Below are 18,240 nucleotides of genomic sequence, written 5' to 3'. Positions count from 1 at the left end.
ATTACTGACTTTAAAAGCACACTTAAAACATATCTCTTCAAGATGGCTTATGGACTGACTGACTGACTGATTTTTACTTTTTTATTTTTACTTTTAATTTTAATTAAATTTTTTGAGATGACTATAATTTTACAACCTTTTTGTTTTTGTTTATTTGTGAAGTGACCTTGGGTGACATGAAAGGCGCTCTAAATAAAATGTATTATTATTATTATTATTTTGCGCAAACCTATAATGGAAACTCAGCCAGAGTTTCATAATAGTTAATGATACTAAAATGTATTATATTGAAATTATATTATATGTATAATATTGAAACTGAATTGAATTGAATTGAGTTGCAGTGTTCTGTTGATGTAATCATTTTTATCACCCGGAGAGAAGAAATACTCTTTTCTGATTGGCTGGCGGGGTGGCCTTTAATTCTGAATAACAGGACACCGTTCCATATCAATGCTTATGAATGGTAACTATAACAACCATAGTAGGACTACGGTTGCAGGCTTCGCAACAATGGAATCAACTGTAAACAAGCTAACTGTCCATGCTATCGGAAGTTGTACAACAAGCTGAACTTGAGCTTCTTTTTAAACGAAACCGCGTGTTTCCTTTGCTTTACAGTGGCAACCGGGTGATAAGCGGGATAACGGCCTTCGAAGTGTGTCCAGTTATACGGAATTAATGGACTCGGGCGGAGGCAACTCGCCACTCGCCCTCGTCCATTAATTTCGTATAACAGGACACCTCGGCGGCCGTTATCCCTTACGTAACAGTCAAAAGCTGTATTATGTAGCTGTACCCTGCATCAATATTCTACTGTACCAAAGACATCCAAACACTGACATCCCATTTTCTCTACTCTCCACTAGAACTCTCTTCTGGAGGTTTTGAATGCAGCAGACTTGCCACAGCTCCAGCATACAGAGAGTGTTGAAGCTGCATTTGAGAGCCTGTTGGGTCATACTCATAATGACTGAAAACCCTAACATCCAGTCAGCAGTAAAGCAGAATTTCTGATCTCTACACATTCTTTTTGATGTCCCTAAAATTGATGTTACAATGAATGATCCTATACTCTACTAAAATGTATCTGTATTTAATTTGATCAGTAGACTTTGCAGACAGAAGTTTGACTTAATTGTATAGATTTTATTTTTTAATTTAGTAAAACTTGACAAGTCTTTTTTGATAAAGGAATGTATGAAAGAAAATCTTTATCTTGACATTTCTCTCTCTTTTGACAATGATATGACACTATTTTACAGATATTGTTATAATTTGATATGACACTATTTTACAGATATTGCTATAATTTGGTGATTACTTAGTGCTACAGTAAAGTCAATTTCTTGAAAGACTACGGGTCTCATACTGTATCAATTGTATACAGTATATGCACTCAAATCAGGCACTTCTCTACACACAAAATTGCATTCAGTAAAAAATGCTTGATGGAAAAAACATAACCCTGTATATGGTCTCAGTGGTGTATGCATTTATATTCTTGATTTGCTGATTAGTGACTCAAAACCCAAATTGCTGCTTAAAAGATACGGTCTAGAATCATTGTGGAGACATGGAGAGGCTTGGTAGGTATTGTTAGAACCATTTTGAGAGCTGTGAATGCAAATAAAGATGTTTCCACTGATTATTTAAAAAGGGTATGAATCATGCCATTTTTCATAAATTTAAAAAAAAAGATGAAAACTCTTTTGATTCCATGTTTCTACCACATTGTTTTACCATGTGATAGTGTAATTTTCAGTCAAAACAAACATATTGGTCAAGAGAAAGTCAACATTAAATCAATATACTTCTGATATGTTGCTGATTGGATCATAAATGGCCACAGCAACGAAGAGGAATGACTGATAATGACTGACTCTTCTCTATTATTGTGTTTCATGCTCCAAATGTAAAGCATTTTGAGCTGCATTCTGTGTATGAAAGGTGCTATACAAATAGAGCTTATTATTATCATTATTATTTGCCAGGGCAATAATTTTATTCTTAACTGTAATATCATTAAAATATTTAGAGAATCCAGAGAAATCTTTGCAAACAAGGGACAGAGCTAAAAAACAATATTTGATGGTTGTGGTCTTTTGGACCTCAGATGGCACTGCATTAAAACCAGACCTGTTTCTGTAATGAAAATCATTGTATGGTTTTAGGAAAACCTCTGATAACCATTGTCTATGAGCACAGTTTGATACTCAATTCACAAATGGTAGTGTAAATGTCACCATGCAAGAGTAAATGGTTTTTAGATGTGATTCAGAAATACCACTGTCTTATCTGGGCCTGAGCTCATTTAAAATGAACTGATGTAAAGTGGAAAAAACATCCTGTGGTGAGATCAATCTGGGTTAAAGAGGAGAGGGCCTATCCAACTTATCCAACTTGGTATAGTGCTTAGTTCAAAACCCAGCATCTATGACTGTTGAGGTGCATTAGTGCCTACAGCATGGGCATCTTGCACATCTGGCAAGGCACAATCAATTCTGAATGATATACAGGTTTTAAAGGACAATTCCGGCGCAAAATGAACCTGGGGGTTAATAACACATTTGTACGAGTTCGACCGTTCGCTGGGATTTATTTTCATGCTAGTCGAATGTGACCAGTTTTATTGCAAACCGCTAATTAGTGTTTAACGCTAGCCTTCGGGGCACACGTACAGTAGAAAGAAATCGCTATTTCTATACCACTAACAAGGCTCAAAATAGCACCACACTTACACAGTAGCATAATGAGGGTCTCTACATGTAAACCGAAGCATTGAGAACTTTGTAAGTGTACAGGCAGTTTATTAAAAAGAAACACATTACCGTTCACGTCTGGTTCACATACAGGCAGGCGCCTTGGGAAAACGAAACTCTGGGATGTGAAGTGAATCTCATGTGAAACGTTGTTGCTGAAAGAAAGGACTGTGCAAAAGAGAAGCACTGAACGCAACAGGAGACATAAGAGATGGCAGGCTATTTGAACGAATTTGAAGACATCGAGGATGAACCCTTATTGGACGTCGGAATATAGCCTACCAACGAAGAGCTGCGGAGCTCCGTGAAAGGGCTATGAGAGAGAGAGAGCTACCTGTAGTCAATGCTGCACACAGCCTCGCACTTCTAGAAACTGTAGGCTACCTGCGGACATTGTGAAGCTATAGCCACCGAAGAGGAGTGCCTGTGTTGCATGGAGTGGGACCTGTTGCGTCTTGACCCCCAAGAGACGCAGTGTTTTGTAGAGTCTGAAGATTCCCCCTCATTGATAAACAGGGCTGTAGTTGAAACTTTTTTCCATGTCCCGAAAAGAAATTGGAGGCGGCGATCCATACCAGAGAGACCAGATGGACATCCACTAAGTAAGTACACTATACAAGTTATGTTACATCGGAGCTTATTTCTGATAGGCCTATATTGAGCAAATTACATGATTTAAGTTCACATCGCCTGCCTGTATATGTGAACAACCAGACGTGAACGGTAATGTGTTTCTTTTTAATAAACTGCCTGTACACTTACAAAGTTCTCAATGCTTCGGTTTACATGTAGAGACCCTCATTATGCTACTGTTTAAGTGTGGTGCTATTTTGAGCCTTTTTAGTGGTATAGAAATAGCGATTTCTTTCTACTGTACGTGTGCCCCGAAGGCTAGCGTTAAAAGCTAATTAGCGGTTTGCAATAAAACTGGTCACATTCGACTAGCATGAAAATAAATCCCAGCGAACGGTCGAACTCGTACAAATGTGTTATTAACCCCCAGGTTCATTTTGCGCCGGAATTGTCCTTTAAGCAACATATACTGTCATTCAGGCAATGTATTTTTCAGGGAAGACCTTGAATATTTCAGGAAAACAATGGCAAAATGAATTCTGCACATATTTAAACAGTATTTCTTAATGGAGGAAGAGTCCAGGTGCCAAAATGACAGTCCAGGCCTGTCTGCAGTCCAGGCCTGTCAAATTAGGTGCATAATGAAATGAAAAACATGATTAAAAATACCCCATACTGTTGAGCAACTGAAATCCACTATCAGGCAGGAATGGGACAACATTTCATTCTCAAAACTTTAGCAACTGGTCTCAGTACCTAAACATTTACAGAATGTTGTTAAATGAAGAGGTGAAGCAGCACAGTGGTAAACATGTCCCCATCCCAACTTTTTTTGAATTTGATGTTGCTGGCATCAGGGGCGTAGCAAGCGTGTAGGTTATGGCCAGGTTATTGCACTTTTGGTAAATGTAGGCTAGCCTAACATACTGGGTAGGCCTTTCCTTATTGAGCTTAAAGGTGATAATACACGGGGCAACTTTTAGGGCAATATTGCCGGGAAATGTTGCCAGCCACAGGCAACCAGGGGCCTATTGCACAAAACTAGGATAAGGGATTAAGCCGGGATATCTTGGTTATCCTGGCTCAATTTATCCGTGATCCAGTTGCACAAAAGCGGGATAGGGGGCAGCAGGATATGTTATGGTATAAGTTACCATGGCGATTTATTCTTTGGAGCTAGCCTGCTCCAGACCAGGCTAAGTTCCAGGATCTATTTAATCTCATCCCTTATCTCAGTCAGCAGTCACCACAAACGGAAACCAATAGTTATTCCACTGCCCACTACACATTGTTATCACATATACCTAGACCCATTGTCATTATTTAAACGTTTGTGATCATTAATTAACTTTTACATACTCGCCATTCCTGACCTGTCATGCGACAATGTGACATCACGGGAGTGCCTAACCATTTCGCACGTGGTGGTCGCGGAACTAGTTGCAATATTCTCCTAAACAGAGGTGTTGCTGTTTGTTGCTGTTGTGAAAAGGCTATCGCTACCTACTTCACACCGTAGAAGAAGCAATGAAGCCGCTAGTTGCCATGGTGAATCAGTGAATCTGTGATCGGTGGTGGGGTCTATTTGAGGGAGCCGTGAGCGCGCACTTATCCAGGATAGGTTTCACCTGGCTTGATGAATCCGTGTCTGCTCATCCTGGCTTGGTCTTTGTGCAACCAATTAAGCCTGTACGCTCTTGTTTTGGATTCATTGAGCGCAGCTCAGTAACTTATCCCGGATGTCTTAATTCTGCTTTTGTGCAACGGACCCTGGCCATTGTCATTATTTAAACGTTTGTGATCATTAATTAACTTTTACATACTCGCCATTCCCGACCTGTCATGCGACAATGTGACATCACAGGAGTGCCTAACCATTTCGCACGTGGTGGTCGCGGAACTAATTGCAATATTCTCCTAAACAGAGGTGTTGCTGTTTGTTGCTGTTGTGAAAAGGCTATCGCTACCTACTTCACACCGTAGAAGAAGCAATGAAGCCGCTAGTTGCCATGGTAAATCAGTGAATCTGATCGGTGGCGGGGTCTATTTGAGGAAGCCGTGAGCGCACACTTTTCCAGGATAGGTTTCACCTGGCTTGATGAATCCGTGTCTGTTCATCCTGGCTTGGTCTTTGTGCAACCAATTAAGCCTGTACGCTCTTGTTTTGGATTCATTGAGCGCAGCTCAGTAACTTATCCCGGATGTCTTAATTCTGCTTTTGTGCAACGGACCCCAGAGGGGTATTTCACAAAGGCAGAATTAAGACATCCAAGATAAGTGATAAAGCGAGGTTTGACATAGCGTTGTCTGGTCATCCTAGCTCAACTCGTTTCACTAATGCCAATCCAGGATGAGTAGGAGCGACTATGTCAAGCCAGGTGTAAGTAATTCAGGATGTGTGCGCGTTCTCGTTTCTGCTCCAAAATGCCCACGGTTGGAATAAAAAAGACGCGGAAAATAGCGTCATTCACACAAAGTGAACTACCGCTTTTGATATAGACTAACAATGAAGTAAAGTTGTCCTTTTTGCAATGGGGAATCATGGCTATTTCTGTAAAACAGCAGGAGTAGGCGTGGTAGACCAACTGAATGCAAATTTACGTATGCACCCACGTGTGAGTGCTTCCTTGTCTCGGCACGCAACGTCATTAAGAAAGCGCTTGCCACTGCAAAGATGCACATAGTATGATATACCTTAATATTATAGTTGAAAATACCTTCGAGAACTTGCCCCTCCACTTCCAATCAACTACAGTAGGCTATTCATCAAACGTCTATCAATAAAATAAGCAAACAATGAGTCGGCCTACCTAAGCCTATGTTAATAATTATAAGGCTATCAATTAAAATAATAACCATATGGTAGTAGGCAGACAATCTCTTTTGTTTTGCGAGCAAATACATTTAGCAAATAGTTTATAAATGGAATAAAGCTCCTTAAAAATTAGCACAGAGGTCTGATGTGAATGACAGCTAGCTGAACCAATAAGACGACATAATTACCATTAGAATTAACTTAGCTTGGCTGTTAGCCTGGTCGGGACCAGGCTAGGTGCAGAGAATAAATCCCCATGGTAACTTATGTGCCATCTCTTTTGTGAAACCAAGTCAAGGCTAAATTCATCCAGGATATCCTAAAAATCCAAGCTTAATCCCTTATCTAGGTTTTGTGAAATACCCCTCAGGTGAGACACACAGCAACTAATCAGGGCAACACACAACTGGCAACAACCAATCAGATGAGAGAAATCTCATCAAGCAAAACAAGTGAGAGAGGAGTTCTGCAGCTACTTCAACACAAATGGAGCAGTAAGCTGGCAAGAGAATGCAATTTCTTAGTTTAGCATTGGAATGGAATGGAACGATACAAATATGTTGTTTATTTTATTCTCAGCCAGTCTGGCAAAATGTACATTGACACAGTTAAATATAATTGAATACAAAAAAAAATACTGCACAATTACTCTTCATCCAATACAGTGTGAGCCAATTCAATTACTTGCCTTTTCAGCTTTTTTGCTTTGCTCTCTGGCATATCATCCAGCACATTTTCTAAGTAATGCAAAAACCCTGCATGTGATGAGGAGGCCTTTCTTTTGAGCACACCAATGGCATAGTCCATGGCCTCAGAAGCCTTGTCTAGTTTTAGTTTTTCATCTGTTTTTTTGCTTTTAGAGTCAGACACAGCCTTGTGATCATCAGGGCGAGATGACATTGGAGTAAGAGGTGCCGTGTTCTCTGGGGTCTGGGAGGTTGTTGGAACAATCAACTCTGACGACCTAAATGAATTTAAATTGTCTGAACTTTCATCAGGGTTGCAGGTGTCACGGAGAAAGGACAAGACCTGATAATATTTCCACTTTGGGACATAGACATCGTCAGCTCCAGCCCCAGACTTGTTGCTCTTAAGCACCAAGCTGTGCTCCCGTATGAATACAGTCCTAAGATTCTTGAACTTCTTCTTCACATCTTCCTCTGAGAAGAAAAAAAAAACCCAGGATTATTATCAAATGTAGGCTACACCAGGCGTTTAAAAGAGACAAAAAGAGACCAGGGGTCCGTTGCACAAAAGCAGAATTAAGACATCCGGGATAAGTTACTGAGCTGCGCTCAATGAATCCAAAACAAGAGCGTACAGGCTTAATTGGTTGCACAACGAGCAAGCCAGGATGAGCAGACACGGATTCACCAAGCCAGGTGAAACCTATCCTAGATAAGTGCGCGCTCACGGCTCCCTCAAATAGACCCCGCCACCGATCACAGATTCACTGATTCACCATGGCAACTAGAGGGGCTTCATTGCTTCTTCTACGGTGTGAAGTAGGTAGCGATAGCCTTTTCACCACAGCAACAAACAGCAACACCTCTGTTTAGGAGAATATTGCAACTAGTGCCGCGACCACCACGCGCAAAATGGTTAGGCACTCCCGTGACGTCACATTGTCGCATGACAGGTCGGGAATGGCGAGTATGTAAAAGGTATTTAATGATCACAAACGTTGAAATAATGACATTGGGTCTAGGTATATGTGATAACAATGTGTAGTGGGCAGTGGAATAACTATTGGTTTCCGTTTGTGGTGACTGCTGACTGAGATAAGGGATGAGATTAAATAGATCCTGGAACTTAGCCTGGTCTGGAGCAGGCTAGCTCCACAGAATAAATCGCCATGGTAACTTATACCATAACATATCCTGCTGCCCCCTATCCCGCTTTTGTGCAACTGGATCACGGATAAATTGAGCCAGGATAACCAAGATATCCCGGCTTAATCCCTTATCCTAGTTTTGTGCAATAGGCCCCAGGCGTTTAAAAGAGACAGGCATCTATTTGGGACTCGGCTATTGTTTGAAGTTTTTTACGGTAAATTGACAAATGTATGGTTATGGATTTGGCAGACGCCTTTGTCCAAAGCAACACACAAATACAAAACATCATAATATTTAAAATTGAACAGGGAACAGATTACAATGTTGGTCAAACTATAATAAGGAGAATAGTAATAACAAACAACAATATCAATTCAATCAATAGCCTAATAAAATAAGCAATGGAAATGAGGGGAAAAGCATAATTATTTGGGTTTGTGTTTTTGTAGTGCACTATTGTATGTTTATGAAGCACATTTGAAAAAATATATTGGATGTGTTGCCACATAGCCTACAGTGGGTCCCATTTAGAAATGGCCACTTCATTCGCGCTTGCTGTGTGAAATGTATTACAACTTATCGCCACGAGGTGGCAGTTTAAGTCTGCTGTAGCATTGCCGGTAAACAGAGCAGCGGATTTTGCAGTAAAAGCTACATGCTCAGAGAAGTTAAGTCGGTCATCAATTACAACGCCAAAGTTACGTGCCGATCTAGTTGGGGTCAGTGAAGTTAGCTGGATGTTACTGTTAATGTACGCCAAACTAGTTATAAGAATCACAAGTTGTGAGAATCACAATAATAAATATAGCTGCAAGCAGCAATGAGGGGGCCAAGCAGTATAGGCCGGAGTAGCCACGGCGACAAGATAGAACTCAGCAGACACCCGCGATCAACACTTTCAACTAGTGTCACATCAAAACATAGCTGATTTTGTAGGGCTGAAACAGGGCTGCCACCGCCTCCGCCAGCCAGCCCCCCACACCTAATCACCCCTGCCCGTCCCACCCCGTCCTGCCCCGCCCTTGCATGCACGCACGCATTAGAATGAACTGGATGGAACATGTTGTCATCAGTTTCACATCAAAAAGTAAAACATCAATAAAACACATTGGCAAATACAGATCAAAATGCAATATTGCTAATTGCAGTACCCCCTACAGGTCAAAGGTCACCAAAGTTTTTGAGCGTCCTCCTAATGGGGTCATGAATCCATGTAGTAAGTTTGGTTATGATACATGGCAGGGTTGCTGAGATATGAGCTCACTTCCTGTTTGGCGGCTTCGCCACCAATTTCGATTGGCTGTTACGGGCGAATGCTTTTGTCAATTGTTCCAGAAAGCAATATATTGATAGGTTATGGTCTGAAGATGGTCTCTGCCAATTTTGGTGCGGATCCGCTAAAATTTGTGACCTGCGAGAACTTGTACGTGTTTTTGATTAAATCCAATATGGCGGCCGAATCAATTATGATGACATCACAAGTTGGCTTGGGTCGGCCTAAGGACCTCCAACAGTATTACCAGACACCACTAGTGCGTTTTAATTCTAAGCACAACAGCAGCTACAGGCCAAAAGGAATGTTTCTAAATTACAGCGCCCCCTAGAGGTCAAAGGTCACCATATTTCTTGAGCGTCCCCCTGATTGGGTCCTGAGTCCATGTACAAAGTTTGGTTATGATAGATCAATGGGTTGCTGAGATATGAGCTCACTTCCTGTTTTAAGGCTTCGCCACAAATTTTGATTGGCTGTTACGGGCGAACGGTTTTAGTTCCGAAGACGAAAAGGAGTATCTTTTGTGAGGCTTGGTCTGAAGATCATGTGTGTCAGATTTGGTGTCGATTGGACAAAATTTGTGACCTGTGAAAACTTTTTAGTGTTTTTGATTAAATCCAAAATGGCGGAAAATCCATCATGGCGGAAAATGACGTCATAGGGTGCGTTGAACTCGGCTTGGTCCAAGGATTCCAACGATACCTCATTTTTGACAATCGGGCATACGGGTCAAAAGTTACGTGCGTGAACGCATGTCCAAATTTGGCCTGTTGGTGGCGCTAGAGCGCTCAATTTGCCGGTATGAAACTTGGTGAAATTATTCATGAGACTGTCCTCAATCAGTGTGCAAAATTTCACAACTTTTCACCAGACGGTTCTATGGGCTGCCATAGACTCCAATGGCGGAGGAAAGATGTTAAATAAATATAGCTGCAAGCAGCAATGAGGGGGCCAAGCAGAATAGGCTGGAGTAGCCATGGCGACAAGACAGAACTCAGCAGACATCCGCGATCAACACTTTCAACTAGTGTCAAATCAAAACATAACTGATTTTGTAGGGCTGAAACAGGGATGAGAATTGCCACCGCCTCCGCCAGCCAGCCCCCCCACGTAATCACCCCTGCCCGTCCCACCCCGTCCTGCCTCGCCCCCCCCGCCCTTGCACGCACGCATTACAATGAACTGGATGGAACATGTTGTCATCAGTTTCACATCAAAAAATAAAAGATTGATAAAACACATCAGCAACTACAGATCAAAATGCAATATTGCTAATTGCAGCACGCCCTACAGGTCAAAGGTCACCGAAGTTTTTGAGCGTCCTCCTAATGGGGTCATGAATTCATGTAGTAAGGTTGGTTATGATACATGGCAGGGTTGCTGAGATATGAGCTCACTTCCTGTTTGGCAGCTTCGACGCAAATTTCGATTGGCTGTTACAGCCGAATGCTTCTGTCAATTGTTCCAGAAAGCAATGCACTGATAAGGCATGGGCTGAAGATGGTCTCTGTCAATTTTGGTGAGGATCCGCTGAAATTTGTGACTTGCGAAAACTTGTATGTGTTTTTGATTAAATCCAATATGGCGGCCGAATCAATTACGATGACATAACAAGTTGGCTTGGGTCGGCCTAAGGACCTCCAACAGTATTACCAGACACCACTAGTGTGTTTTAATTTTAAGCACAACAGCAGCTACAAGCCAAAAAGCATGTTTCTAAATTACAGCGCCCGCTAGAGGTCAAAGGTCATCATATTTCCTGAGCGTCCTCCTGATTGGGTCCTGAGTCCATGCACCAAGTTTGGCTTTGATACATGCAAGGGTTGCTGAGATATGAGCTCACTTCCTGTTTGGCGGCTTCGCCGCAAGTTTCGATTGGCTGTTACAGCCGAATGCTACTGTCAATTGTTCCAAAAAGCAATGCACTGATAAGGGATGGTCTGAAGATGGTCTCTGCCAATTTTGGTGAGGATCTGCTAAAATTTGTGATCTGCAAAAACTTGTACGTGTTTTTGATTTAATCCAATATGGCGGCCGAATCAATAACGATGACATCACAAGTTGGCTTGGGTCGGCCTAAGGACCTCCAACAGTATTACCAGACACCACTAGTGCGTTTTATTTCTAAGCACAACAGCAGCTACAGGCCAAAAGGCATGTTTCTAAATTACAGCGCCCCCTAGAGGTCAAAGGTCACCAAATTTTTTGAGCGTCCCCCTGATTGGGTCCTGAGTCCATGTACAAAGTTTGGTTATGATAGATCAATGGGTTGCTGAGATATGAGCTCACTTCCTGTTTGGCGGCTTTGCCGCAAATTTTGATTCGCTGTTACGGGTGAACGGTTTTAGTTCCGAAGACGAAAAGGAGTATCTTTTGTGAGGCTTGGTCTGAAGATCATGTGTGTCAGGTTTGGTGTAGATTGGACAAAATTTATGACTTGTGAAAACTTTTAATTGTTTTTGATTAAATCAAAAATGGCGGAAAAACCATAATGGCGGAAAATGACGTCATAGAGTCCATTGAACTCGGCTTGGTCCAAGGATTCCAACGATACCTCATTTTTGACAATCAGGTCAACGGGTCAAAAGTTATGTGCGTGAACGCACGTCCAACTTTGGCCTGTTGGTGGCGCTAGAGCGCTCAAGGTGCCGGTATGAAACTTGGTGAAATTAATCATGAGCCTGTCCCCAATCAGTGTGCCAAATTTCACAACTTTTCACCAGACGGTTCTATGGGCTGCCATTGACTTCAATGACTGAAGCGTAATAATAAATATAGCTGCAAGCAGCAATGTGGGGGCCAAGCAGTAGGCCGGAGTAACCACGGCAACTCAATGCTGTTAGCTCGATGCTGCAATCAGACATATGGCCATAAGCTGTCAGAGCAAGTTTCATTCCTAGCACGTCAAAAAATACAAGCCAACTTGCATTTTTGCTGTTTGCAGCGATCCTAGAGGTCAAAGGTCACCAAATTTCTTGGACGTCCTCCCGATGGGGTCACAAGTCCTTATACTAAGTTTGGTTTTGATAGATGCTACGGTGGCTGAGATATGAGCTCACTTCCTGTTTGGCGGCTTCGCCACCAATTTCGATTGGCTGCTACGGGCAAACGCTTCTGTCAATTGTTACAGAAATCAATGCACTGACAAGGCATGGTCTGAAGATCGTCTGTGCCCATTTTGTTGAGGATCAGATGAAATTTGTGACCTAGGGAAATTTGTTAATGTTTTTGATTAAATCCAATATGGCGGCCGAATCAATTACGATGACATCACAAGTTGGCATGGGTCAGCCTACGGACCTCCAACAGTATTACCAGACACCACTAGTGCGTTTTAATTCTAAGCACAACTGCAGCTACAGGCCAAAATGCATTTTTGCTGATTGCAGCGCCACCTAGAGGTCAAAGGTCACCATATTTTTTGAACGTCCCCCTGATGGTGTCCTGAGTCCAGGTACTAAGTTTGGTTATGACAGATCAATGGGTTGCTGAGATATGAGCTCACTTCCTGTTTAGCGGCTTCACCGCAAATTTTGATTGGCTGTTACGGGCAAACGGTTTTAGTTCCGAAGACGAAAATAAGTATCTTTTGTGAGGCTTGGTCTGAAGATCGATCATGTGTGTCAGGTTTGGTGTCGATTGGACAAAATTTGTGACCTGTGAAAACTTTTTAGTGTTTTTGATTAAATCCAAAATGGCGGAAAATCCATCATGGCGGAAAATGACGTCATAGGGTGCGTTGAACTCGGCTTGGTCCAAGGACTTCAACGATATCTCATTTTTGACAATCGGCCATACGGATCAAAAGTTACGTGCGTGAACGCATGTCCAACTTTGGCCTGTTGGTGGCGCTAGAGCGCTCAAGTTGCCGGTATGAAACTTGGTGAAATTATTCATGAGACTGTCCTCAATCAGTGTGCCAAATTTCACAACTTTTCACCAGACGGTTCTATGGGCTGCCATAGACTCCAATGGCGGAGGAAAGATGTTAAATAATAATAATAATAATAAGAAATCATAGAAACACAATGGGTGCCTTCGCAGCTTCGCTGCTTGGCCCCCAAATATAGCTGCAAGCAGCAATGTGGGGGCCAAGCAGTAGGCCGGAGTAACCACGGCAACTCAATGCTGTTAGCTCGATGCTGCAATCAGACATATGGCCATAAGCTGTCAGAGCAAGTTTCATTCCTAGCACGTCAAAAAATACAAGCCAACTTGCATTTTTGCTGTTTGCAGCGATCCTAGAGGTCAAAGGTCACCAAATTTCTTGGACGTCCTCCCGATGGGGTCACAAGTCCTTATACTAAGTTTGGTTTTGATAGATGCTACGGTGGCTGAGATATGAGCTCACTTCCTGTTTGGCGGCTTCGCCACCAATTTCGATTGGCTGCTACGGGCAAACGCTTCTGTCAATTGTTACAGAAATCAATGCACTGACAAGGCATGGTCTGAAGATCGTCTGTGCCCATTTTGTTGAGGATCAGATGAAATTTGTGACCTAGGGAAATTTGTTAATGTTTTTGATTAAATCCAATATGGCGGCCGAATCAATTACGATGACATCACAAGTTGGCATGGGTCAGCCTACGGACCTCCAACAGTATTACCAGACACCACTAGTGCGTTTTAATTCTAAGCACAACTGCAGCTACAGGCCAAAATGCATTTTTGCTGATTGCAGCGCCACCTAGAGGTCAAAGGTCACCATATTTTTTGAACGTCCCCCTGATGGTGTCCTGAGTCCAGGTACTAAGTTTGGTTATGACAGATCAATGGGTTGCTGAGATATGAGCTCACTTCCTGTTTAGCGGCTTCACCGCAAATTTTGATTGGCTGTTACGGGCAAACGGTTTTAGTTCCGAAGACGAAAATAAGTATCTTTTGTGAGGCTTGGTCTGAAGATCATGTGTGTCAGGTTTGGTGTCGATTGGACAAAATTTGTGACCTGTGAAAACTTTTTAGTGTTTTTGATTAAATCCAAAATGGCGGAAAATCCATCATGGCGGAAAATGACGTCATAGGGTGCGTTGAACTCGGCTTGGTCCAAGGACTTCAACGATATCTCATTTTTGACAATCGGCCATACGGATCAAAAGTTACGTGCGTGAACGCATGTCCAACTTTGGCCTGTTGGTGGCGCTAGAGCGCTCAAGTTGCCGGTATGAAACTTGGTGGAATTATTCATGAGACTGTCCTCAATCAGTGTGCCAAATTTCACAACTTTTCACCAGACGGTTCTATGGGCTGCCATAGACTCCAATGGCGGAGGAAAGATGTTAAATAATAATAATAATAATAAGAAATCATAGAAACACAATGGGTGCCTTCGCAGCTTCGCTGCTTGGCCCCCAAATATAGCTGCAAGCAGCAATGAGGGGGCCAAGCAGAATGGGCCGGAGTAGCCACGGCGACAAGATAGAACTCAGCAGACACCCGCAATCAACACTTTCAACAAGTGTCACATCAAAACATAGCTGATATTGTAGGGCTGAAACAGGGCTGAGTATTGCCACCGCCTCCGCCAGCCAGCCCCCCCCAACTAATCACCCCTGCCCGTCCCACCCCGTCCTGCCCTGCCCTTGCACGCACGCATTAGAATTAACTGGATGGAACATGTTGTCACCAGTTTCACATCAAAAAATAAAAGGTCGATAAAACACAAGCAACTACAGATCAAAATGCAATATTGCTAATTGCAGCACTCCCTAAAGGTCAAAGGTCACCAACGTTTTTGAGCGTCCTCCTAATGGGGTCATGAATCCATGTAGTAAGTTTGGTTATGATACATGGCAGGGTTGCTGAGATATGAGCTCACTTCCTGTTTGGCGGCTTCGCCACCAATTTCGATTGGCTGTTACGGGTGAATGCTTTTGTCAATTGTTCCAGAAATCAATATATTGATAGGTTATGGTCTGAAGATGGTCTCGACCAATTTTGGTGAGGATCCGCTGAAATTTGTGACGTGCGAAAACTTGTACGTGTTTTTGATTAAATCCGATATGGCGGCCGAATCAATTATGATGACATCACAAGTTGGCTTGGGTCGGCCTAAGGACCTCCAACAGTATTACCAGACACCACTAGTACGTTTTAATTCGAAACACATCAACAGCTACAGGCCAAAATGCATTTCTGCTGATTGCAGCGCCACCTACAGGTCAAAGGTCACCATATTTTTTGAACGTCCCCCTGATGGGGTCCTGAGTCTATGTACTAAGTTTGGTTATGATAGATCAATGGGTTGCTGAGATATGAGCTCACTTCCTGTTTGGCGGCTTCGGCGCAAATTTTGATTGGCTGTTACGGGCGAACGGTTTTAGTTCTGAAGACGAAAAGGAGTATCTTTTGTGAGGCTTGGTCTGAAGATCATGTGTGTCAGGTTTGGTGTCGATTGGACAAAATTTGTGACCTGTGAAAACTTTTTAGTGTTTTTGATTAAATCCAAAATGGCGGAAAATCCATCATGGCGGAAAATGACGTCATAGGGTGCGTTGAACTCGGCTTGGTCCAAGGATTCCAAAGATATCTCATTTTTGACAATCGGCCATACGGGTCAAAAGTTACGTGCGTGAACGCATGTCCAACTTTGGCCTGTTGGTGGCGCTAGAGCGCTCAAGGTGCCGGTATGAAACTTGGTGAAATTATTCATGAGACTGTCCTTGATCAGTGTGCCAAATTTCACAACTTTTCACCAGACGGTTCTATGGGCTGCCATAGACTCCAATGGCGGAGGAAAGATGTTAAATAATAATAATAATAAGAAATCATAGAAACACAATGGGTGCCTTCGCAGCTTCGCTGCTTGGCCCCCAAATATAGCTGCAAGCAGCAATGAGGGGGCCAAGCAGGCAGTTCAGCAGTCCAGAAGTCCAGATTTGCCATGCAACTCAATGCCGTGGCATCAGGCATATAGCATTAAGCAGTCACAACAAGTTCCATGTCAAACAACCCAAGATTGGCTGAGTTACAAGGTCAAGTTTCACATCAAAACATAACTGATTTTGTGTGGCTGAACCAGGGCTGAGTGTCGCCGCCCCCTCACCCAGCCAACCCACCGCCGCAATCGCCCCTGCCCGTCCCACCCCGCCCCACCCTTGCACGCACGCATTAGAATTAACTGGATGGAACTCGCTGTCAACAGTTTCACATCAAAAATAAAAGATCGATTGAGATATGATCATGCTTGCTGTGATTTCAATGCCCCAATAGAGGTCAAAGGTCACCAAATTATTTGTGCATCATTAGGATGAACCAGACGGTTCTATGGGCTGCCATTGACCTCCATTGCAGAATAATGCAGCAACTACAGGCCAAAATAAATTTTTGCCAATTACAGAGCCCCCTAGAGGTCAAAGGTCACCAAATTTCTTGAGCGTCCTCCTGGTGGGTCCTGAGGACCATGTACTAAGTTTGGTTTTGATACATGAAAGCGTTGCTGAGATATGAGCTCACTTCCTGTTTGGCGGCTTCGCCGCAAATTTCGATTGGCTGTTACAGGCGAACGCTTCTGTCAATTGTTCCAGAAAAAAATACAATGATAAGGCATGGTCTGAAGATGGTCTCTGCCAATTTTGGTGAGGATCAGCTTAAATTTGTGACTTGCGAATACTTATTCATGTTTTTGATTAAATCCAATATGGCGACCAAATCAATTATGATGACATCACAAGTTGGCTTGGGTCGGCCTAAGGACCTTCCACAGTATTGTCAGACACCACTAGTGCGTTTTAATTCTAAGCACAACAGCAGCTACAGGCCAATAGGCATATTTCTTAATTACAGCGCCCCCTAGAGGTGAAAGGTCACCAAATTTTTTGAGTGCCCTACTGATGGGGTTATAAGTCCATGTACTAAGTTTAGTTATGACAGATGAAAGGGTTGCTGAGATATGAGCTCACTTCCTGTATGGCGGCTTCGCCGCATATTTCGTTTGGCTGTTACGGGCAAACAGTTTTAGTTCCGAAGATGAAAATCGATACATTTTGTGCGGCTTGGTCTGAAGATGTTATGTGCTAAGTTTCGTGAAAATCGGACAAACTATGTGAGGCGTGAAACTTTTTAAAGGTTTTTGACAAAATCCAAAATGGCGGAAAATCCATCATGGCGGAAATTGACGTCATAGAGTGTGTTGAACTCGGCTTGGTCCAAGGATTCCAACGATATCTCATTTTTGACAATCCGGCAAACGGGTCAAAAGTTACGTGCGTGAACGCACGTCCAACTTTGGCCTGTTGTTGGCGCTAGAGGGTTCGAGTTGCCGACAGGAAACTTGGTGAAATTAATCGTTGGACTGTCCCCAATAAGTGTGCCAAATTTCAGAACTTTTGACCAGTCGGTTCTATGGGCTGCCATAGACTTCAATGGCGGAAGCGTAATAATAATAAATATAACCGCAAGCGGTGATTTACGGGGTCCGAGCAAAACGAACATGATAGCATAGCTTTTTAGTTTTACATATGCTTTGATTGTTTGGGCACAATTGTTCAAAAGAAACGTGATCGGATTTCGGTTATCGGATTTCAGTTACCGGATTTCAGCTATCGGATTGGATCAAATCTTGAAAATGGGTTGTTCAAAGGGAAACAAGGATACTGAAATTGGATTAGATCACATAATCTATTCTTGGTTTTGATCTGGATAAAACCTTCACTTTGTGTCGTTCAAAACTTTTGAGTTGGATTGGAATAAATTTGATGCATAAAATTAGGATTACCCTGTGCTGTAACATTATAGTGTGCTAACCTCCACAACCCAACAGTATTCTAACAATACTTGATTCTACAGGACTATTTATTTGTTGTGGATAAGATGAAGGGTTTGATAATGGAAGGCAGTGTTTCCCACAGAATTGAATTGTATTTGTGGTGGTGGGTTCTGTGTCGGAGTCAATAAGATAAACAGCGTATAATTATACAGTTATACTTGCCTTGCACTACAAGTCCATATTGACAAGTAGCTGTAATGCTGTAATGTTATAGTGTG

General features: G+C 42.6%; 1 protein-coding gene across 1 annotated transcript in view; it reads left to right on the top strand.

The window, feature by feature from the left end:
- The window catches only part of slc26a11 (solute carrier family 26 member 11), a 54,410-nt gene extending 52,535 nt beyond the window's left edge, over positions 1 to 1,875 (top strand). Inside the window, exon 16 of the mRNA XM_076295931.1 lies at positions 870 to 1,875. Coding sequence (XP_076152046.1) covers positions 870 to 977 — 108 coding nt within the window. The 3' untranslated portion in view covers positions 978 to 1,875. The remainder of the gene's footprint in view (positions 1 to 869) is intronic.
- Positions 1,876 to 18,240: the final 16,365 nt, after the last annotated feature.

Source organism: Alosa pseudoharengus, unplaced genomic scaffold, assembly GCF_046254945.1.
Source record: "Alosa pseudoharengus isolate Yale_2024_CS ecotype anadromous, Long Island Sound unplaced genomic scaffold, YU_APseudo_1.1 YU_APseudo_1.1_scf_1, whole genome shotgun sequence".
NCBI lineage: Eukaryota > Metazoa > Chordata > Actinopteri > Clupeiformes > Clupeidae > Alosa > Alosa pseudoharengus.
Note: the sequence above shows the minus strand (reverse complement) of the source record. Positions and strands in the feature narration are given on the sequence as shown.